The sequence below is a fragment of the Mirounga leonina genome, unplaced genomic scaffold, assembly GCF_011800145.1.
Source record: "Mirounga leonina isolate KUSES-001 unplaced genomic scaffold, KU_Mleo_1.0 Mir_170, whole genome shotgun sequence".
NCBI lineage: Eukaryota > Metazoa > Chordata > Mammalia > Carnivora > Phocidae > Mirounga > Mirounga leonina.
This window is the reverse complement of record NW_023270433.1, coordinates 32872968-32897432: the sequence shown is the minus strand read 5'-3', so window position 1 is coordinate 32897432 and position 24465 is coordinate 32872968. Positions and strand designations below refer to the sequence as shown.

General features: G+C 44.5%; 2 protein-coding genes across 8 annotated transcripts in view; both read left to right on the top strand.

Annotated features, from left to right (window-relative positions):
- CCDC180 (coiled-coil domain containing 180) overlaps nt 1-5845 on the top strand; it is a 75949-nt gene extending 70104 nt beyond the window's left edge. For 3 of the 4 annotated variants that reach the window (XM_035016261.1, XM_035016260.1, XM_035016258.1), the window contains 3 exons: nt 182-287; nt 1278-1413; nt 3185-5845. In XM_035016261.1, the coding sequence (XP_034872152.1) occupies nt 182-287; nt 1278-1413; nt 3185-3454 (512 nt within the window). In that variant the 3' untranslated portion in view covers nt 3455-5845. Of the gene's footprint in view, nt 1-181; nt 288-1277; nt 1414-2280 lie in introns of all 4 variants that reach the window. The other variant, XM_035016259.1, reaches the window with a different exon arrangement.
- Nucleotides 5846-17134: 11289 nt separating this feature from the next.
- Nucleotides 17135-24465, top strand: part of TDRD7 (tudor domain containing 7) — a 77772-nt gene continuing 70441 nt past the window's right edge. For 2 of the 4 annotated variants that reach the window (XM_035016242.1, XM_035016238.1), the window contains exon 1: nt 17137-17268. The gene's annotated coding sequence lies outside the window, so the exon portion shown is untranslated. Of the gene's footprint in view, nt 17269-24465 lie in introns of all 4 variants that reach the window. The other 2 variants (XM_035016239.1, XM_035016243.1) reach the window with 2 other exon arrangements.

Here is a 24465-nt window from a genome sequence, read left to right as displayed (position 1 = left end):
GGCCTACAGATCTGGTGCTTTCAGCTTCTCTGTGGGACTGGGTTCCATGTCGCTCTGGAGACTCCCAAGTGGGGAGGAGGGGAGCAAGCCCTCATCCCTCCAAACGTAAGGTCAGGGGGAAATCCCCTCCATCTTAGACTGTGCGTGAGGCCGTGGTCATAACCTGTCTTTTGCCTGTCAGGGATGGAGTCCCCCAAACAGAAAACATCAATCCTCATACGGAGGAAACTCGCTAGGCTTTCCCTGAAGGAAGAAAGTGAGAAGCCCCTGATTGAACGGGGGAGCAGGTAAGAGCCAAGAACATTGAGGAGTGCCATCCATAGCCATGTTTGCTGGAGCACTGGGCAGTGGAATGGTTAGGGGCACCTGGAAGCCTTGGAAAGGCATTATGCTTTTTTTTTTTTTTTAAGATTTTATTTATTTATTTATTTGACAGAAAGACAGTGAGAGAGGGAACAAAAGCAGGGGGAGTGGGAGAGGGAGAAGCAGGCCTCCCACGGGGCAGGGAGCCTGATGCGGGGCTTGATCCCAGGACCCTGGGATCATGACCTGAGCCGAAGGCAGACACTTAATGACTGAGCCACCCAGGTGTCCCGGAAAGGCATTATGTTCTAAGCCTCAGTTTCCTCACCTGTGAAATGGGCATGGCAGCCCACCTTCCATGGTATTATAAAGAGAAAGTTTAACGAGATCTTCCTTAGAGTGCCCCTGGCACATAATAAGAGCTCAGCAGCTATTAGTTCCCTTGCTAAGGACCCACAAGGGGGGGCCTGCATAGAAAGGGAGGCCCATCCCAGTATGGGGCACATTCTCAAGTTGCCAGTGGCGCCGTGAACCACTGCATGTGAGCTGTCAAAGTGCTTGTTCCGTGGACTCCAAGAATGTGGCTCTGGAAGAAGTAAGGCAGTGATTTGCCCAGCCCAGTAGGTAAAATGGGCTGGGAATGGGCGCCTGCCTCCTGGCCAGCCCCCTGCTGAGGAAACAAGCCTGGCAAAGGGAGACAACCAGAGTGTGGCATTCCTCCCCCCCATGCAGAACCCAAGACCGTCTATGCGCATGGATTTAAACAGCGTGAAAGTACAAAAAAGAACTTAAAGAAGCTGAATGTTAAATGCTCAGTAGGGTTTTCCTTTTAATGAAGATATTTCAGACATGATCTTTTTTTTAAAAAAAAAAAAAAAAAGATCTGTTAAACTCTTCCACCAGGATTGGAAGGTGCGCTGTGAACTATGATGATGACAAGCCTGTCCACCTTTGACATGCATGTTTATTTGTAGGAAGTGGCCAGGAATCAAACCCACCGAAGTCACCATCCAAAATAAGATTCTCCTCCGGAAAACATCATCCATCACCACCAACAAAACGACCCTGGGCCACCTGGCAGCCGTGGAAGCCCGAGATGCCGTCTACCTGGTGAGTGGAGAGACCAGGTGGGGCTGGGCAGACCCCAGTGAGCGCAGGGCAGCTGTTTGGCTGCCTTGGGAAGAAGGGAGCTTCCCCTCACAGGGAACCGCGGGGTTTGGCCCATGAAGCAGATGACCCACGCCAGGGTGCCCCTGAGGATGGTGTCAACACTCAAGACAGTTAATATTCTCAGGCCCAAGGACGAGATCTGCGGGTCATGTCCAGTCCCAGTGAGAGCGTGGGTCTGATGGCATGAACCCCAGTGCTGAGGGACACCCCACCCAGACTGGGGATGAAGGAGGACCTTCCAGAGGAATGGTTGAGTTAGAGTGAGGTGCCAGACTAGTCAGAGGCACAGAGGCCCCGGTAGCAGTAGGTGGCAGTGGGTGGACATGGACAAGACAGGCTGATCCCCATACTGGGAGAGCCCAGGCCCTTCCCTGGCCACCATGCCAAGCTCCAGGGAGAGGGGACCACTCTGCTGAGTTCAGTAAGTGCTCAAGGCCTGGAGGGATCAGCCTTCCAAGGAAGCTGAGAGCCCTGAGCTCCAAGGAGGCCACCACACTGGATGGCAGTTAGGAACGAGTGCAGAGTCCAGAGTCAGGGAGACGGGTCCTAGTCCCTGCTCAGCTTCTTTCTAGCTGGGTGACCCTAGGCAAGGTTTTGAGCCTCAGTTTCCCTATCTATAAAATGAGGGAAACAACTGGACCTGCCTGTTGGGTATTTGGGCAGATTACATGCGGGATGATTTGTGGAGCTCTTGCCAGTGCCTGGAATAAGTTAAAAGCTACCTGCCAGTGGGTTACAGCATTCTGTTCAGGCCCAGAGTCCAGAAGTCCCTCCTCATCTGGCCTCCCCCTGCTGCTCTGCTCCCAGAAATATCTAGCACTATTTGAAGAGGAGTTGAAGAAGATCCAGGATGACAACGTGGTGCAGGTGAAGGAGGCTCAGAGCTGGAAGGACAGCTGGAAGCGCTCCGTGCATACCATCCAGGGCCTCTACTTTTAACACCCTCACCCCACCCCACATAAAGGCTCATTTTTAATGGACACCCTTCTCTCTCCATCTGTCCATCTGTCCACCCATCCATCCCCGCTCTATACCCAGCACTGTAGCCTCATCAGTGACCAAGACATGATGTGGTCTCTGCCCATGTGGAGATCACTTCCAATGAGGAGCACGGAGGTGAAAAGGGGAGTTCCATGTGGTTAGCAGCGATGGTGGGTCACAGGAATGGGCCACTTAAAATAAAGACCAGTACTTCAGAGGACATGATTCCAATAGGCACGCTTGGTCCTTCCTCTTGGAAAACGAAATGATTAAAATGTATGGGCATGAATACATTTTACATTTAACAGTGTAAAATAATTGCAACCATGCAACCAACAGAGAATTAGTCCAGTCTTGATTGGACTTTACCTGATTGCAATTTACCTGACCAAATTAGAGCATTTTGAGGAATATCTTCCAGGCCTCCTTAATTTTCCTGCGGGCTTCTTTAATCTTGTGAGACTCAGATCCTTCTCTCTGGGAAGCCTCCATTGTGCCATCTTCCTTGTTGAGTTTATCTTCCTGGATTAGGTGGCCTAACCATGCCAAGTCTCATTGGCCAGTAGCTTTCTGTGGCACTTGGACAGCCTGTGTACCTTCCTTCCTTGACTTCATCAACTCCTGTTTCTTTTACCTGGTTCGCATTTTGATTTTGCATCAGTTTGGGTTTTCCCATGCTTTAACCTCTTTTAATGACTTGATGAGGTAGGATTTTGTCCCTGTTTTACAGGTGTGGAAGCTCAAGTCCAAAAGGCTTAGACAACCTGGACAAGGACTTGGGGACAAGTCATTTGTTTTGGAGGTGATCCCAAGAAGCACGAGTGAGGTCCTGGGGAAGGGGAGCCTGGAGGGATCCTTGGCCTTGCTCCCAGCTCCTTCCACCCCCCACACCAGGCACATCCTGTCCTCCTCGCCTGTCCTCCACCCTGCATCGCCTGTCCCCTGGTCTGCTGCTGACCTGTCTCCTGACCTGTTCTTCTGTAGCCACTGTCCACACTAGGGGCTGTGGGCTCATTATGGTTCCAGGTTCCCACAGAGGTGGACTGCAAAACCCCAGTCCTGTCCCCTCAAAGCTACCCTTGGGACCTTAGGTATTCCCCTATTGAGCAGGTCGTTAGGAAAATGGATGCCCCTGCCCCATGACAGAGCTGCCTCCAACCTCTTTCTAACTCTCCCTCTTGTAAGTTCCCCTGTGTCTTCTCTTTCTTGACCACACCTCCATGGTCCCCACCTGAGAAGTCCATGTGAGTGAGTGTGTCTGTGCACATGTGAGGATGTGGAGAAGAAAATGACCCTATATGGAAAGGGGATAGACAGGGGTCCCCCTAGGATCTTAGAGGCTCTTAACATCAAGGAAACCCCTTCGGGAGGTGTTGAGCCCTGGCCTAAAGCTCTTCCTTTTCCTTTAGACTCTGCCCACCTCCTGAGCCCCAGACCAGTCCCTGACTCACCCTAGGCCTCAGTTTCCTAATTGTGCAATGAGAGGCCGGATACAGAGGCACATACGTGGATGCTCAGTGAGGTCAGGCTCCATCAAAGCAGGTTGGGGTGTGAAGGTGGAGTAGCATGGGTACAGAAAGGAGCCCAGTACACGGCAGCCAGGCTTTGTGTCCATAGCCAGGCGCACACAAGGGCCCTGGGGAAGACCTGAGAAGAGTGCTTACGCGCGAGCCTTCAAATTGATGTGTACCCCTGGGCATTGCAACAGCGGATCCACACGTGAGGTTGGTCTCCTTCAGCCAGCTCTGTGCACCCCACAGCTGCTGGGGCCTGGGTCACGTGTTCTCCACTGGACGCAGGGAGGGGTGTCAGCCTCACTTAACCAGGACGGAGGGTGGGGAAGGGGCAGTTCCCCAAAGAAATACTGATGTACTGTTCCCAACAGAAGAGGACATGGGGGTCAGCCAGGCAAAAGCACCCCAAGTCTCAGAATCACGCAAGCTGCCTCCGACCTGTCTCTGCCACGACAAGGGGCTGTCCCCAGAGAAGGGACCTGGCTTGTCCAAGATCACACAGTGATTCAGTGGCAAAGCTCATATTTTGGTTAGGTTTGGATTTGCCTATATATAGTAGAAACCCCAAAATAATGTGGCATAAACAAGAAAGAGATTTATGTCCTTCTCATATAAAAGAACTCTTTTTCTGTTGTGGGACAACTCCAGTGACCCCCCACCCCTGGCAAATGGACAATGGACAATGGCACTGACTTATTTGTAACTTACTGACAATAACCAGAGAACATGGCTTATGTTCAGGGAGATGGGCTGTCCTCGCCAACCTGCCCTTTTCTGTATTCATAAAACTTGCCCACATTCCCTGTGGTGGAGGACATTTGCTAACAAAACAAAAACCAAAACAAGTCTCCCAAGCCCCCCAAAAACTCTAGAGGCAGGCAGTCCTTACTGATCCTGGACTGCTCGTCATGGAGGACCCCAGCTCATCTGTCCTTCTCCAGCATCTTAGCATGTGGTTTTCATCATCAAGTCTGTCCCTGGTCCAGGGTGGCTGCTGGAGCTCCAGCCTGGACCAGCCACCCCATCTGCACTTGAGACAGCAGGCAAGAGGAAGGAGGAGGGCAAAAGAAGCCCTCCCAGCTGTGTCTGTGCTACCTGGCCAGCCTCCTCCAAGTCCCACACCACACTCTGATCATATGTCATTGGCCTGGACTTCGTCTGGTCACTCTTAGCTGCCACAGAGGTTACGCACTTTAGTCTTTTCATTTGTTGAATTGCTGCCTAAATTAAAACTGTCTGTTTTTAAGCAAAGGAGGAATGAAAACTGTGGAAACTACCAGTGCTCTTTGCTACCCAGAACTCCAAGATGAAGAGGAGGAGAGGGGGTTATTTTCAGGTGCGTAGGGCATCCGCAGCCTCTCCTTCCTTGATGTTCACTTGTTCACAGAGAGAACAGAGTCTTGGTTCTAAACCACAGTGTGTGAGAGGGACCTCTGCTTTGGGCTTCCAGCAGAATGATGGGAACCACTGTGTTGGCGTTCATCTGCTTGTCCCTTACAAGTAGATCTGAGAAAAACCTTTTCTATTTCATAAATGGGGTAGGTAGAGGTGGGGTGGTGAAGTCTTTTAAGCAAGAAACATGTACCTAAAAAGCTGAGTCAAAATATATCTCTGTAAATCAAAGAATAGAATCTGCTGACCCCACCATGTTTGATCCTCATGGTGAATATACTAGTAAAAATAATACACACAGAATAAAACTAATAGTGGTTTAAAACTCCTCATGGTGAAGATTATCACTGACTAAAAATTAATGGAAGAAAAAATATATTTGAAAAACATTTTGATATGCATAATTTCACCCCAGAAAAATGACTTGGTAAAAATAATAATCCCTAAAATTTATAATAGCAGAATCTATAGTCAGTAAATTATGATCTGGGCCAAAAACCAATATACATAAAAAAAATAATGGATCCTGATATAAATAGTTGCAGTGAAGTAATGATAAAAGTAGATAAAGCTACAATTGACTTTCTGTACTATATGTTTTTTCTCAAATGTTGTCTCACTTTTTAATATTTAATAGACCTCATATTTTAGAGCAGTTTTAGGTTTATTGAAAAATTGAGCAAGTAGCACCAAATACTGTATATCTCACCCCCTTCTCCCACAGTTTACTCTATTTTTAACATCTTGTGATAGTGTGGTTCATTTGTTAAAGTTTATGGACCGAAACTGGTACATTATTAACAACTAAAGTCCATAGTTTACAGTAGGTCTCACTTTTTCTGTTATACAATTTATGAGTATTGACAAATGCAGAGTGCCATGTATCCACCATTATAGTATCATGCAGAATAGTTGTACAAGGCTCAGATCCCATGTTCCACCTCTTCTTTTCCTCTCTTCCTCCCCCAAACACTGACAACTACTGATCTTTTTGCCCTCTCTATAGTTTTGCCCTTTCCAAAATGTCAAAGAGTTGGAATAAAAAATATGTAGCCTTTTCAGACTGGCTTCTTTCATTTAGCAATATGTATTTAGAGTTCCTCCATATCTTTTTGCGGCTGGATAGCACATTTCTTTATATTGCTGAATAATACCATCATCTGGATGTACCACAGTTTATCCATTTACCTATTGAAGGACCTCTCAGTTGCTTCCAGTTTGGGGCAGTTATTAGTAATTGTTAAATATTTGTGTGCAGGTTTTTGTGTAGACATGTTTTCAGCTCTTGCTGGGTAAGTATCTAGGAGCGTGATTGCTGGATCATATGGTAGGACTATGTTTAGTTTTTTAAGAAACTGCCAAATTGTCTTCCCAAGTGGTTGTACTATTTTGCATTCCCTCCAGGAATGTTGTTCCACACCATTGTCAGCATTTGATATGATCGGGGTGTTTTGCATTTAGCCCTTCTAATGGGTGGTAGTATCTCATTGTGGCTTTTATTTGCAGCTCCCTAATGATATATGATGTTGAACATCTTTCCATATGCTTATTGCCATCTGCTTAAATTCTTTGATGAGATATCTGTTCAGATCTATTGCCCATACTTTTTTTTATTGCCCATTTTTTTTAATGGTTTGTTTGAGGTATTTTTTCTTGAGTTAATGAGTTTGTTTGTTTCTGAGATTTTGTTTACAAGTTGAGATATTGTTGAGTTTTAGAAGTTCCTTGTGTATTTTGGACATGCTTATTTGCCATCTTTATATCTTCTTTGCTGAGGTGTCTGTTCAGATCTTTTGCCCATTTTTAAATTAGATAATTGTTTGTTTTCTTCCTGTTGAGTTTGAAAAGTTCTTTATGCATTTTGGATATCAGTCCTTTATCAGATAATGTGTCTTATAAATATTTTCTCCTGGTCTGTGGCCTGTCTTTTCATTCTCTTAGCAGTGTCTTTTGCAGAGTAGAAGTTTTAATTTCAATGAAGGTCAGCTTATCAATGTTTTGTTTCATGGATCAAACTTTTGGTATTTTATCTAAAAAGTTATTGACAAATCCAAGGTCACCTGGATTTTCTCCTATGTTATCTTCTAGGAGTTTTATAGTTTTACAATCTACATCAGAACATTCTGAGTTAATTTTTGTGACAGTTCTTTATCAAGGTTCATTTTTTTTTGCATGTGGATGTCCAGTTGTTCCAAAACCATTTGTTGTAAAAACTATCATTTCTCCTTTGAATTGCTTTTCATCCCTTGTTAAAGACCAGTTGACTATATTTGTGTGGGTCTATTTCTGGGTTCTTTTTTGTTTTTAAAGATTTTATTTATTTATTTGACAGAGACACAGCGAGAGAGGGAACACAAGCAGGGGGAGTGGGAGAGGGAGAAGCAGGCTCCCCGTGGAGCAGGGAGCCCGATGCGGGGCTCAATTCCAGGACCCTGGGATCATGACCTGAGCTGAAGGCAGACGCTTAACGACTGAGCCACCCAGGCGCCCCTATTTCTGGGTTCTTTATTCTGTTCCACTAATCTATTTTTTCATCCATACCACACTATTTTTTTAAAAGATTTATTTATTTAATTTAGAGAGAGAGAGTGCATGTGTGAGCAGTGGGGAGGGGAGGAGGGAGAGGGAGAGGGGAAGCAGACTCCCCACTGAGCAGGGAGCCAGATGCAGATGCTTAATCTCAACACCCTGAGATATTGACCTGAGCCGAACTTAGTTGGACACTTAACCAACTGAACCACCCAGACACCCCTTTACCACACTATCTTGATTATTGTACCTTTATTTTATAATAAGTCTTGAAGTCTGGTAATGCCAGTCCTCCAATTTTGTTCTTTTCTTTCAGTACTGTGTTAGCTGTCCTATTTTTTTTTTTTAACCTTTCCATGTAAATTGTAGAATCAATTTGTCAATGTCCATAAAATGACTTGCTGGGATTTTGATTGGGATTACATTGTCTCTATAGATCAAGTTGGGAAAAACTGACATCTTGACAATATTGGGTCTTCCTATCCATGAACATGGACTATCTCTCCACTTAGCAATTCTTTGGTCCCTTTCGTTAGAGTTATAGTTTTCCTGTAAAGATCTTATACATATCTCTAAGCATGGCAATGCTTTGTTGTAGTCATCAAGAAGATGCAAAATATGGTTGTATTTATTTAGATAATCATCCAAATGAAAAGGCAAATATTTTACATTCTTATTGAGAACTCTCCAGACCCCCAAGAATAAGTCCAAGGACACAAGTTTACACAACATTGGCCTAGACTCCACTTCTATCTTGTCAGCACCACAGTCCTAAATAGGTTGCTGATGACGTTGCAAACATTGCACATAAGTTATAAAATCAGCTTTCCAGCAACAGGGTTTATGCAACATGTCATAATCCCTAGCCACAAGTCTTGGAATTTCAAACAAAGACCACTTGACCTTCCCAGACAAATTACAAGATCACAATTGAGACTTGGAATCATCCAGAGCAATGTTTTTCTCAACTTTAGCAGTATAGACTCCAAATACCCCAAGGAAAAATTCTGACCAAACAGTTACAAATTCTGCTATTGAGAACATCTGGTCATTATCTGAGTTATAAATACCTTCTAAATGGGTCTTGTTTATTTGCAAGGAAATGACCAACTGGAATTTAGGACTCTGTTCTGGGTACCACTTTCAAGAAATTGGATTAAGTAAAGCTTGCTTAGAGGAGATAAGTGTGACATTTAACCAAGAGAAGACATTAGGAAGGTTGTGACAGCCTTCTCCAAATATCAAACAAGCTCCCCTCTGTAGGGAGGATTCCATTCTTTCTCTTTGGCCAATAGGTAACACTAAAGCTCATGAGTGGACACTCTAGAGAGAGAGTTTTTAGATTAAAATGGCACTTTGACCTCCAGAGCCGCCTGCCCAATAAAGACAGGGCTCATACAAAAGGGGAAGTTCCCCACTGATACAGAAGTGGTCCATGCAGAGGAACAATGTTTTGAAATAGTTCATTAGGGCAGTCTGTCTAGTTGACAGTCATGTTGATGTCAACAAGCATCTGGAGAAGTATCAGGTTACACTCCTCCAGCCTGTTCTCCACTTTGCCATCCAGGATCCACCAGGCTTGGAGGTGAACAGAGTGCCTTCCCAGGAAGGAAAAGGGTGTAGAGAAGAAAATCGGAAGAAATGACTGGAACCATTTGGAGACATGAAAAGAAAAATTACATGGATATAGAATGGCAAAGTAAAGATCAAGTCTCTTTCTGAACAATTGTCACCCCATAAATTGATACCTGGATTTGGTACAAGCTATTTGTTAACCTCTATTATACAGGTCTATGGCTTTCCTTAGAGATTTTGTTAATGGAAAAAAAGTTTACTTGTCCTTATACTTTTTATGCATTTTCCTTTGCTTACTTCTTCAGTCCCTTATTTCATTCATCAGGTACACATAGAGGCAGCATAGCATTGTAGAAAGAGGATGGACTTAAATCCTTCCCTATTTATTCATACACTGAATAAATATTCATTGTAAACCTGTATGTGCCAAGCACTAGAACACTGCAATCACCATGATTAGGGAATATATCTATCTATCTATCTATCTATCATCAACCTTCAAACCCCTTTTTGGGAACGTGTACTGCACAAAAGGAGGTTGAAATGTTATGTCAGTACTGACAAACTGTGTTGCTCTCAGATTAAGAACCACTTACCTTGAGAAAAATCTCCTTTAGTGGCTTACTCTGGCCAACAGCTTGCTAGCTCCTTTCTTAGCCAATAGCTAGCCTCCAGGTGTTATAATTTTCTAGTTTCAAATATAAAACACCCTGTTTTAAGGAAGTTGCTGCTGAGAGCAGGGGCTCCAGTTTTAAATGGAAAAGATTAAGTGCAAAAGGATGAAGAGAGAATTGGAAGACCATCTCTTCTACTTATGGGCTAAATGAACTCCAGGAAGTACCCTCAAAACAGTGGTTTTAATCTCCTCAGCTGGTTGTGAGTGCTAGGGAGAATCAGGTAATTTGGGAGTGGGGTGATGCAGAATTCTAATAAAGCTAAATAGATGCATTCATCCCTAAGTCTGTTGGAGTAAACAAGAATATCTTGTTCAGCTTCTCTTTGGGTAGGACTGGCTGTTGGGGGATTTCTAGAAGCAGCACTCAATCCCTATCTGACCCAGCACCCTCTTCTATAATGAATATTTTGTAATCCCTCCTTTTACTCTCCTGAAATGAAATCCACAGATAAAATAACCTCTAAAATTCATTGTATAGTAAAACTATGAAAAAGTTATTTGTGTTTATAAATAAAGCAGAGGTTTTTCATCTACATGAATGACTGGCAAGACATTCAGATGTTGGTTGGGACAAAGGGAACTTCCCGGATATGGGGAAGCTCTTCCCTATGCAGCAGGACAACAAGTATCCAGCCTAGACCACTAAATCCCAGGAGGTGCCCCCCATCGTCGGGACAACCTAAAATAACCTCGTGAATGTCCAAAGTGCCCCTGGGGAGGCAGGGGGGAGATGTTGCTCCCATGGAGAACCACTGATGAATGGGAATTGACCAAACAGTCCCTCGTGAAGGCTCCTTTGCTACTTACTGGGTTAACATTGCCACTTACGCAAATCTGAGGCTAAAATGAGCCCAGAGGGCTCCTAATCCAACAAAAGACTTTGATTTGTTTAAGGTCAAACATTTAAGTGGGCCAATGATGTTCCCAGAATAGTATACTTTGAATCTGAAACCACATTTTTTTTAAGGATTTTATTTTTTTTTATGTAATCTCTCCCCCCAGCATGGGGCTCTAACTCATGACCCTAAGATCAAGAGGCACATGTTCTACTGACTGAGTCAGTTGGTTGCCCCTGAACCCACATTTTTAAATACCATCCGCACCTTTGATTTCAGAGTCAGCTAACCAATACTGAGCGTCTCCTATATACTTACCTGGTTCCTTCTCATTGCCTCCTCCCTTCCTCACCCCTAGCATCTACTGCAGCATAATTTTTGTACCAGTCTGTTTTTTGACTGTTACAGAATCCATAATACTGTAGTTACTGGCCTTGTTTAGAGTATTAGTTTCCCCACCTCCATGCCCTACCCCACATGTGGGCCCTTAACAGGCTGCCAACTTAACATCTGCATCCTTGGAGTCTTCCTTCTCCCTGGGCCATGTCCAAGGCTGGGCTGTGTGAATGAGCCACAGCTCCAGAGGGGCAGAAGCCATCTCTTAGACAGCCAACCATGGGTCCTATGACCTTGCTCCACACAATATGGCTTTAAGCTCTTGTTATCCCCTGTTTTCCAGTGTTCGGTGGCTGTGTGGCCTCTACAGCTTTAGGGATCAGTCCCTTCTGGGGATTAGCCCCTTTCAGCTGACTCACCTTGGAGGCCTTTGTGGGCAGATTAGGGAGTTTCGCTTGATCAGCACATCCTGAGGTTTACCAGGGCCCCAGCAATCTCTCCCTTCAGTGTTTTGTTTTGTTTCTCCTTACTCAGTTAAAACAAATGCAATTGTCTAGAAATTCCTCTGCACTTGTTTGTGAGGCAATAGCTGACCGGAGAGGATGCAATCATGATGTTAATGATTCATCAAAATAACATAGATCTGTCCAAAGATTCCTTTGGTTATGAATCTATTTTTCCTGACCTTATGTAAGCAAAAAATACCAGTGAGGCTGGGCTTAATCTACATATATAACTTTGAACATGTTGTTGTTTAGCTTTAAGAAGGACTTAAAATGATTATTGCTAAAATTATTTGCAATTTAATCACTCAGAGGAAAAAAAGATGAATACAATCTAAAGTCTTTTCGAGTTGTTCATAAGGGAGATGAGACATAGTGAGACATAGAACATCCTCCCCTACTGAAACATTTTTGCGGGACAAATAAGGTGCTCTAGGAGCTCAACCAATGGAGCAGTCACCTTCAGGTGGGGCTACAAGGAAGATTTCCCAGGAGAGGAATTAACCCTCAGCCCATTTGGTTGTATGCAAGGTGATAGACACGAGAGTTTTGGTTTGGGTTTTCTCTTTGGAGACAATATAGAGAAGAAACAGATGAGCTCAGATGGGAAGAAAGATGAGAATAACTAGAGGTCTCTAAAATTGCAACTCTAAATTTTGGAGAGTGGAAGAGCTCAGCTGCCTAAGGCAGAGTAAAGTCAGAGAGACTCAGAAGAGGGTTGCGAGGGTCTCTTCCTCAGACTGTATCGCACACACCACACACTCCATCAGGTGAGACAAAAACGAAGTGAGCCATAGACGTGGTCTTGCAGCACAGCTGCTGTCTCCCCTTCTTTCTACATGGTGGCTTGCAGGACTGAGAGAAGGGAAGGAGGGAAGGACAGAGACGCGCCTCAACCACTGGCTCTGGTCTTGTCTGCCTTGTGCAGGTGCTTCAGTGTTTGTGTCCAACGTGGCTCTCTCCAAACAAGCAGGCTTCCCAGGTGTAGACAAAAGTGCGTGAAGAGCTTTAGGTGGACATTTCACACTTAAAATATTCCCACCTTTCTCAGCCTAGGAAAAGGTGGCCACAAATCCATCTTCCTTCCTTACACCTGGGCCTTGATTTGCACTCTGTTTCCATGACAACCTCTCTCTCTCTCTCTCTCTCTCTCTGTGAGGCATTTGGACGGGCACAGATTACCTGCCAGGCTGCTGCCCACTGGCCTGCTGCTCCCGATCTCCCTCCTGTCCGCCTTGCCTATATCTAAATGCCACCTGAGCAGATCACAACCCCCCAACAGCCCTTGGGGATGGGAAGTGTGCCTGACTCTCCTGAAGGAGAACCACAGATGCTCCTGGCCCCCACTCCTGTCACCCAAAGATGAGCTTAGGCTTTTGCTGAGAGAGAATACCTTCCACCTCAGTCTCGTTCATTCTGAAAACTCTGCTCTTTGGCCTCAGGATACATGCCTCATATAAGGCAGTTTTTAACACAGGTTCCTAGTGGGACTTCAGGTGCCCCCAAACTGTTTTTGAGATCATATGCCAAATTTTGTATCCATGTGTTGCTTTCACATATTCTGACCTCCTTCTCCCACAAAAGGTAAGAGCCATTGTGTCTGAAGAACAACCAGTTTGTGTCATCTCTGATTCCCCTGAAATCCAATTACATCCAGAGCATGGGAGTTAATTCTTGAACTCCCTGAGCCTTGGACCATTTCCAAAGAAAGTAAACAAACTTCCTAACCTTTCCTTGCTATGTTAGCTATCCACGGACTTCTGAGAACCTCCTGATATGTCTTAGCCAGAAATCTGCCTGCAGAATGGACACTATCCAGGAACATATATGAAGGGTCAATGAACACATGAAAAGATGCTCAATATCATTAGTCATGGGGAAATGCAAATTAAAAACCTCAATGTGATATCTGTATATATCCACTGAAATGGCTAAACTTAAAGTGACTGACGATTCCAAGGACCGGAAAGATTTGGAGCAACTGGAACTCTCATACATTGCTGGCAGGTGGGAGGAAGGGAGAACAAAATGATGCAGCCACTTTAGAAAACAATTTGTCAGTTTCTTACAGAGTTAGACATACACTTATTCTACCACCAGCAATTGGACTCCGAAGTCTTTATGCAAGAAAAATGTGTGACCACACAAAGACCTGTGTGTGATTGTTTACAGCAGTTTGGTCATAATAGTCCCAAACTGGAAATAACACAAATGTGTATCAAATGTGAATGGATAAACAAATCGTGACATATCCATACCTGTGATGGTGCTACTATGCAATGAGGAGCAGGCTGCTGATATATGTGACAACGTGGGTGACTCTCAAAAACATTATGCTGAGTGAAGGAAGCCAGACACAAAAGACTACATACTGTCTACATACTATATGATTCCATTTATTATATATATATATATATAAGGCAAAGGTAGAATGACAGAAAGATCAATGGCTGCCTGGGGCAGGAGATAGTGGGAAGAAATTAACTATAAAGAGGCACAGGGGAACTTTTTTTTTTTAAAGATTTACTTATTTGAGAGAGAGAGTGCTAGCAGGGGGAGGGACAAAGGGAGAGGGGGGGAGAGAGAGAGAAGCAGACTCCCCACTAAGCACAGAGCCTGCCGCAGGGCTCCATCCCACAACTCTGAGATCATGGCCTGAGCTGAAATCAAGAGTCAGACCCACTGAGTCACCCAGACACCCCAAGAGGCACAGGGGATCTTTTTGGAATGATGAACTAGTTCTACATCTTGACGGTGGGGGTGGACACGTGATTGAATACATTTGTCAAAATTCATTAAACTGTACATTTAAAATATTATATGTAAAATATTCATTGAAAAAGCCGATTTAAAAAAAAAAACTAGCATCATTTTTCTTTAGATATAGGACAGTCCAAACAGAGAATTCCTTTGCAAAGATAAATAATCTCAGACTTGAGGTCAAATTACATTGCTTTTATGATTTACCCTGTATATTGGACTCTGGAGTTTTTCCTAGTTTTCTATTCCAACTGGCACTCTTTCAATGGGGAGATGCTTTTTACATCTTTCCCATATTAAAGGTAGAGCCAAAGGAGGTTATTAGCACTGCAGAGTCCAAATTGGGTCTGGCTATATTTTAGGTCTGTTAAATCCACTGCAGCGTTTGGAGCAGATTAGAAGGGAGAGAGATCCTAAACAGACTGAAATACAGCAGCAGGGATGGAGAGAAGCGCCAAGGAGAGACATCTGGGCAGATCTAGTTAGAGACTAGATGTGGGAGTATCAAAGAGAACAGCATCCAAAGGAGATTTTGAATAGTTCCCCACCGCCTCTGGGGAGAAGCCCAAACTCCCATGCGTGGGCTCTCAGGCCTTCCGTGGTCTACTTCCAGTCTACCTTTTCATTGCCTGCTATCTCTTTTCACTGAACCAAAAGCCCCTCAAGGGGCACCTGGCTGGCTCAGTTGGTAGAGCACATGACTCTTGATCTTGGGGTCATAAGTTTGAGCCCCACGTTGGATGCAGAGTTAACTTAAAAAAACTAAAAATTAAAAAAAAAAAAAGCTCCTCAAGTGTAGGCTTATGCCTTAATATAGTAGGCACTCCATGAAAGTTACATAATAGTGGGTGTTCAATATGTACTAGTTGATTTTCCATTCACCTAGAGATAGACATTTGTGTTGTTTCTATTTTTGGCTATTATAAACAAGGCTGCTCTGAATATTCCCATCCAGGTCTTTGTGTGGACATTGCTCTCATTTCTCTTGGGTAAATCCTGGGAATGGAACTGCTGGATCATATGGTCGGTTTATTATATCCATACACTGGGATACTACTCAGCAATAAAAATATATGAGCTATTGGTACACACAACAACATGGATGAATCTCAACTTATTTATGTTGAGTGAAAAAAGCTGGTCACCCCCCCAACACACACCAAAAGACAACATATACTGTATGATTCTATTTATAGAAAACTCTAGAAGAAGCAAACCAGGGGCACTGGGGTGGCTCAGTTGGTTCGGTATCTGACTCTTGGTTTCAGTTCAGGTTGTGATCTCAGGGTCCTGGGATCAAGTCCCCCCTTGGGCTCTGTGCTCAACGTGTGGAGTCTGCTTCAGGATTCTCTCTTCCTCTCCCTCTGCCCCTCCCCCCACTCACGCTCGTTCTCTCTCTAAAAATAAATATAGATAAATAAAATCCTTGGGAAAAAAAGCAAACTATAGTGACAGAAAGCAGATCAGCAGTTGAGGGGGCAAGGGACAGAGAGGCACAAGAAGTGAGGATTATAAAAGTGACTTGAGGAAACTCCTTGGGGGTGATGGATGTGTTCGTTATTTTTATGGCAGTGATAGTTTCACAGCTGTAGACATACGTGAAAATATCAAATTATACATTCTAAATGCGCAGTTTACAGTATGCCAATTACACTCAATAAAACTGTAAAAAAATACTGCTTGAAAAAACAGCAGACCCCAGTAAATGCATGTAGAATAAATGCAGGGAAGTGTTCACTGTTGGTTTAAGGAATACAAACCAATATGCCCAATATATGTTGGCTGAATTAATGTGTAGAAGGAATAAGTGAATGAATATTAGGTGTTCAAATTTTATAATGAATGAAGGAATTAATTTGACAAAATTTATGTCACCCTTATGTGCCAGGCACAATCCTAGGCTCTGGGAATAGACTGGAGAGCATGACAAAGATCCCTATGCTCATAGAACTTTAATTTGAGGACATCAGACAATGAAAAAGATTTGTAAAATACATATAGTGTGCCCAATAGGTGCTAAGAGAGAGAAAGCTGAGGAGAGAGAAAATATCGGGGACTGACATTTTTGAAAGTGGCACCCTCCTTGAAAAGGTGACGGTTGCGAAAAAACCTAAGGGAAACAGCGGACCAGGTGGATGTCTGGGAGAGCGAAAAGTAACTGCCCCGCAATTGTCGAAAGGAACGAGCAAGAGTTGAATGAAACGTCTGACGACTGAATGAAGGCGGCTATAGGAGCGCACAAGTGCTGGCGAGGTCTTGCTGGGTCCTGCTGGGTCCTGCTGGGTCCCGGGCCCTCGCAGCCCGCCCGTACTTGCGTTGTCCACGAGGAGGCGCGCCTGAGCCCGCCCCGCAGTCGTCTTCCGCCGTCGGCCCGTGCGTGGGCACGCGCAGAAACCGCTAGGCGGCGTCGGTTTCCCTTCCCACGCGCGGACGCCGGCGTGGGCCGACGCGGCCGGGGAGCCCGCGCGTGCGCAGAGCCGAGGCCGGGCTGCCCTCGGGGCGGGGCGGAGCGGAGCGGGGCGGGGCGGAGCGGGGCGGGGCGGGGGCTTGAGGTGATTCCCGAGCCGCCGCGGCGGCTCCGGCCGTGCGGGGAAACCGAAAGTGGGCGGCGGCCGCGGTTGTGGCCCTGGCTGAGACGGCGACGGGAGCTGGGCCCAGAGGCGCGGGGACGGGCCGTGGGCCCCCGGGACGAGGTGAGCGCAGGTCTTGCCGCTGCGGGCGCGACAGGTGCGGGGCGACGTCGGACGAGGTTTCGGGCGGGCGCGGCGCACCTGGGTCACTAGCGGGACAGTGGCCCGGGCGGGACTCGAACGGGCCTGGGGCCTCTTCCCTGCAGCCGCAGGGCATGCCCCGGGGGGAGTTGGAGTTCCAGAGCGTTGTGTTTTAAATCTCTGATGGGACCCCTCCCCCGGCCGCTGGGTGACAGGCTGGGCGTCCGCCCGGAGCCTGACAGACCCTCCCGCCGCCGGGACACTCAGTGCAACAGGGGAAATGCAGCAGTGGGGGTGTGGACGAGGGGCGGGAGAGGCTGACCAGGAAGTGGTTCCACAGCCGCTCGCCCGGAGCAGGGCGTATCAGAGCCCCCGGCTGTCTGAGCTCGGTATTTTACACCGTGAGCTTTCGGTCCCTCAAAGGCACGGGCCTCTCTGTGGACCTGCCCATGCAGGCCGCTCAGGTAATGCAGGGCACAAATACTATACATGGCTCTCGAACCGTGAGCCCCAGGCCGGTGTACAGCTAGGAAGGAAACATGAATTCATGAATGAGCTGCCTCTTAACTTTGATCGCGATCCAACAGGGTCAGGTGCTCAGCCTCAAGTTAATGGGAGGGGGCTTGGAGCCCGCGCAACTTTTCGGCTCCGTTCCGCTTGCGGGGTATAAGGTATTTCCGGTTATAACCAAAGAGTACCAGTCCCAAATAGTTTCAGAGCGCAAGAAAGGGAAATACCTGTATTAGAAAAAGTACTGGCCCAAAAGGATCCTGATAACCGCCCTACAAAACAAAACAAACTGCTGATCTTGGTGAACACCCCCACCCCCCATCGTGCAGGTGGAAAATTTGCAGTAAAGCGTTCTGCCGAGTGATATGCAACAACCTAATGACAGAAGCGAAACTTAGACCCAAATTTCTAAGTCATCCTCAGCTGCCTTGATGTGTGGGTGTTGCATACTGCAAATAGTGTGGGCTTTGCAGACCTGGATTGGAAATCTGGGCTTCTCCTCTTACTAATTGTGGATCGTGAATAAATTACTTTTTTTTGAGCCTGGTTTTCTGTGTATCATATAGAAATGTTTAACATAATTCCACACAGCTTTTGTGAGGTAACTGTTGTAAATCTTTTGGTTTATAATAATGGTCAAGAAATGTTAACTCTTTTCCTTTCCCCAAGCTTCCCGTATTTTACATAATTGGATTTCCGTTTCTTGGAGTCCTCTAACATAACATTAAGTGGCACGTGGTGGGGATTTTGCCATTTCCACTTAATTGACATTTCAGAGCATCGGTTACACGCAAAGTACTGTGCTGGGTACAGAATTGCTCCTGGGTCAGCTGCATTAGAATCCACATCTCCTGTGCCCCAGCCTAGGGCCCTTTGGTGGCACACAGATTTCCTCTTTGCTAGTTAAACACAGTGAGACTGTGAGGCAGCGGTTGGCAGTGCCTTGGGACTTCAGTCCCTGTACACTGGAGATGGAACATAATCCCCGCTAATGCCCTTTTAAGTGTATTGGTTTATTGGTTGAACGTGGCTGAATGAACCACTGTGTTTTGTACCAAGAGATTTAAACTTCTTGAAGGACTTCTCTTTAAATTCTCTGTGCGAGGTAATCTAGTTGGAGACTTAATATGAATTTAAAGGAAAATACTTTATAATCCAACTCTAAGTGCCTATTCTGTGTTCAAGTGCTGTTTTCAAGAACCGAGATTTGACAGAGTGCTTTGCATCTGGGCACTTTCAGGATCAGCAGATGAATACAGTTAAGGACCCAAGTTCCTTGGTACTTGCGTGAAATGTAATTTCATACTTACGTAAATTGGTTTTTCTTTCTCTATGCAAAACTTATTTTCTCTGCCCTCTACTCCTGTCTTTGTACTTTTGAAAGATTCATTCTTTGGCCAAATGTATTTTTAAAAATTTTTTCATTCAAACTATTTAAAAGGAATCAATTTTGTCATTTTTAGCTGTGATGTGTATATATGCCAATTTGAACTGCTGGTCAGGACAAGATAGCTAATGACTCTAAAGCAAACTCAATATTATAGCTGTGCAGCTTTGTCAGGAGGAAGCCAACCTGTGGTTTCCATTAGATCTTTGGATCCCACTTCAGAACTTGAAGGACTCCAAGGAAAGTTTAGAATCACAGATCTTTTCCATCCTCCTATCTTCCATATGAAAAAAAGAGACCTGAAGTGACTCACTCAAAGGGTCACAGCTAATTAGTAGCAAAACTAGGATTAAGATCCCAAATCCTAACTAAGCCACTTTATTATCTCAAGAGTTTTTTCTCTAATATGCAGATTTATGGGAAGCCCTTTCTTATTCATAATATGTAGTTAGTAATGCATGTACAGTTTAGAGCTTGAAATTACAATAATAATAATAATAACAACAACAACAATAAATGCTCCCTAAAGATACCCTGTGGAAATATATCATCACCTGAAGGTGTTAATTACTATCTTTCTTTTTATGAGTATTTTTTTTAAAGATTTTATTTACTTATTTGAGAAAGAGAGACAGAGAGAGAGAGGGAATACAAGCAGGGGGATCGGGAGAGGGAGAAGCAGGCTTCCCGCTGAGCAGGGAGCCCGATGCAGGGGTTCGATCCCAGGACCCTGGGACCATGACCTGAGCCAAAGGCAAATGCTTAACGACTGAGCCACCCAGGCGCCCCCTCCTTTTTTTTTTTTTTTTTTTAAGATTTTTAAAATTTATTTGACACAGAGAGAGAGACAGGGAGAGAGGGAACACAAGCAGGGGGAGTGGGAGAGAGAGAAGCAGGCTTCCCGCTGAGCAGGGAGTCCGATGCGGGGCTCAATCCCAGGACCCTGGGATCATAACCTGAGCTGAAGGCAGCCGCTTAACCACTGAGCCACCCAGGCGCCCCACTATCTTTCTTTTTAAAAAGATTTGGTAAAGGAGTAATTCAGGTGGTAACAAGTAGACTATACTGTAATTGGAAAGAAAACATGTTAAACTGTTGCAAGATGAGAAATCATCCTGGAAGGGTCTTAGACCAAAATCTTCCCTCTCTTAGGCTCAGTTTATTGGTTTGTAAAATGAGGGGTTTGGGATAAACTAGATAATATCTAAAATCTTTTTGGCACAGACATTCTGAACTTTGAGGGCCTGGCTTGTTGCTAAAATAGTGTCTTCAAGTAAAAGGGCAGCCAATTACCACAAGTATTTGCCCTAAGGAGGTACTAAAAATTGTGTAGCTGACTAAAGAAGGTAAGAGAGATTACTCGGTGACTTCAATTTACCCTAATAATTCTTCAGATCTATTCTGGGGTTTAGTGCCACTCTGCAACTCAAATTTATGACGTTGAGGAAGATGAGCCAAATAGTACAGTTGGAAATAGGTGAGAGAAGAGAAACGTAGAGAAGAGAAAGCACAGGTGAGAGCTGGACCAGCTGGGCTAATGGATAGTGAGGAATCTCAGGCTCTGGGAAGCACGGAACATGTAAATGACTGAGTCAGGGAGGCTTAGTCAGTGGTAAAGACTGTACCACATTCTTCAGAATAAGACTTTTTCAAGATGTTTTTCAGGTATATTAAGGAGAAAAGCTGTGAATTTCCAAAATACAGTTTTGAGTGTGAGAATTATGTTAGGCTATTTAAATCATTTAAATATCACTTTCTTAAAAGTTATTACTTTCCCCTACTCCTTGCCCCACTTCTTGTACATTACTAGCACTTTGGAGTGCTCTGTGATTTATTGTGTAGTAAAAATAAAAAGGACAGAGTGAAAGGATAAAAGGAAGTGTCAATTGCCACCACTGAATATTTGCAACAGTTAAAGATTCTTTTGGATTCGGGTGCGCATACCCTTAAATCAGAACGTGGTTGATCCCCGTTTCATGCCACTTTAAGGGCCGGTCACTGAGTCAGTGTTCCCTAAGTCCAAATTACTTGCAGAAGCCAATTCTAGACATTTGGAGCAGCTGTCTAAAAGGAAGTCCTAAGTTTGGGAGCCAGAAGACCTGGGATCTTGTGGTTCTGGCCATAAAGATACAGGAGTCCTGGAGTAATTGCTCTCGGCCTTAGTTTCCTCATTATTAAACTGAAGGGCTTGGAGGAGACGGACTGAAGGTGCCCACCAGTATTCCATGCTTCTCTCAGCTCTCTACTCTGAGGTTGGGCCCACCATCCTATGCTGTTCTCCTAAGCTGGGCAGGATGCAGGAACATTGTGGGATTGTGGTCTAGCATGGAATCTCTGCTCCCTGAGCCTTTGCCAAAGCAGTAAGTGACTTTTTGTCTACTAATTAAGTGAGAAATCTTGGAGGAGATCCAGTGGCTTTCTTACCAAGCTTTCTAGTTCGTAAGTATATTAATGAGGCAAATAAGAAAATCTGGGAAAATTCTGATATTTCAAATTTAATGCTGTACTAAAAATGTCTCCAGTATACCAATGCCTCACTGTGCTCTTAGACATTTAATGCATATATTCATAGGTAGTTTCCCATCCACACCATGCTTCCAGGAAATGCAAGTAACTACTGAATGCCAAGTACCCTATTAAGCTCATATAACTCTGTTGATGCTTGTCATTCAGAAGAGAGGCAAGGAAAGGAGGAAAAAGAGCAAGACAAAGGAAGTGAAAGTCAAGTACAATTTTTTGTGGCCATTTTCTTCCTCCCTAAGGACTTTGCTATCTGACCTTAGTTAGTTTTTGAGGTCAAAAGTACTCTGATTAAATAATTCTCCAGACCACCTCCACTTTACTTTGCTGTTTAGGATTCTTATTCAGCTCAAGCAGACCTTATATTGTCTAAGGAAACCCTTAAGAATTTTAACCTGAGAAGCTGTGGTCTAAAACAGAGCTAGCCAGCCTTATTTCTCTCAACCTAGCCTAACTTATGGTCACCAGGACTTGCATAACATTCTCAAAATAAAAGCAATTTGAGTTTTCTTAAACTCAGAATTGATATTTCTCACAACACTTTCAGAAAGTTGAAATAAAGGGGAAAGAGAGTTGAAAGGTCAAAAGAGCAACTTTAAAAATTTGGGGAGCCACTTTAGAGAAACTTCCAAACTTAATTTTTTGGGGGAGGACGGCTAAAGGTTTGCCATTGAGACACAGAGTTGCAATTCCCTTAAACTTCCTCTTGTGCTTCTAATGGATGACATTCAACATAATAAACTTCATTTTTACAGTTAGAGGAAAGTATTGTATGCTTTTTCCAAAAGTTATTGAGTGTAATTGCCATCTTCAGAAAATCTCAAAAAATGCCATGACAATCAAGGAATTAAAATTTAGAGCATTTTAAAGCAATATAGATTAGAAAATAATGATTTTTTTTAAAGCTCTAGTTGTAACTTTCTTTTTGTCCATTGCCCAAAGTAATAACGTTAATGTAGGAATCACAAATCCAACTGGAAGAAATTGACAAGCATGAGAATACCGCCTACATCTGCACAAGATGTATAGTCACATTTTCCCCTCCCAGGCTTTACTGTGCTTAACTGCTTCTCTCCAGCTTTGAGATCTTCAGTCTCATAGTCCAAAGGACCACCTTTCCCTCCAAAAACTTACAGCTACTGAAAGCTCTTGTGAAATCAGTATCCGTTTGTTTGTGAATCCCAACAGTATATGCACACTGTTTGAAAAACAGGAATACATGTAAGTATTACTGGTATACAGACAGTGCCTACAGCTCATCGGGATGTGTGAACTTACGGTAGCACTGTGTCCCTGACCTGGGCCTACTCGTTGAGAACACTAGCTCAGAGTGAAAGGGCCTTGAAATAATCTACCTGATTCAACCACAGCTTGGTGACATAAGTGGCTGTCTTAGTTAATAACAATCATTAAAATTTGGAAGTCGTCTTTTTTTTTTTTTTTTAAAGATTTTATTTATTTATTTGACAGAGAGAGGGAACACAAGCAGGGGGAGTAGAAGAGGGAGAAGCAGGCTTCCCGCAGAGCAGGGAGCCCGATGTGGGGCTCCATCCCAGGACCCTGGGATCATGACCTGAGCCGAAGGCAGACTCTTTTTTTTTTTTTTTTAAGATTTTATTTATTTATGTATTAGAGAGCGCGCGAGAGAGAAACAGCATGAGAGGGGAGAAGGTCAGAGGGAGAAGCAGGCTCACCGCTGAGCTGGGAGCCCGATGTGGGACTCGATCCCAGGACTCCAGGATCATGACCTGAGCCGAAGGCAGTCGCTTAACCAACTGAGCCACCCAGGCGCCCCCGAAGGCAGACTCTTAATGACTGAGCCACCCAGGCACCCCTGGAAGTCGTTTTTTAATAAAGTAAATTAAAGATGATTCCTTTAATAGCTCACATGCATTATGCTCTATTTTAGTAAGTAGAAAAGGAGTATTAGATAGATGGAGGATTTCTCATTCATTCATCCAGTATTTATTGAGCTCTTGTTGTGGGCTAGGCACTAGGGATTCAGTAGTGAACAAAACCTCACAAATTCCAGCTTTCATGGAGCTCATAATCAAGTTGGGGAAACAGATGGTATAATTAAATAAGGAATACTGGGTGGTGATAAGTGCGAAGGAGTGAAATAAGGTAGGGAAGGGGTGTAGGGAACACTGGATAGCCAGCATAACAGTTCTGATTTTGGATAGGGTGGCCAGGGAAGGCCTTGCTGAGAAGGTAACTTTTGAGCAAATACCCAAAGGAGCTGAGGCAGGGAGCGGTGTGGCTCCTGTATGGAGAATAGATCCTAAGAGATGAAGTGGAAGCTAAGACCAGCTAGGAGGCAGTTACCCCAATCCAGGCAAGAGATGTTGTTAGCATGGACTAGAGTGATCACCACGGAGATAGTTAGGAGTGGGGGAATTGTGAATGTCAGCCTGTCTATCTTCATGTATCACGTGGTGATGGTGGTAAGGAGCTGAGAACCACTAATACTGAGTTGCTTCATTTATTTATTTATTTATTTTTTAATTCTTATGTTAATCTCCATACATTACATCCTTAGTTTTAGATGAAGTGTTCCATGATTCATTGTTTGTGCATAACACCCAGTGCTCCATGCAGAATGTGCCCTCCTCAATACCCACCACCAGGCTAACCCATCCTCCCACCCCCCTCCCCTCCAGAACCCTGTTTGTTTTTCAGAGTCCATCGTCTCTCATGGTTCGTTTACCCCTCCGATTTCCCCCGCTTCATTCTTCCCCTCCCGCTACCTTCTTCTTCTTCTT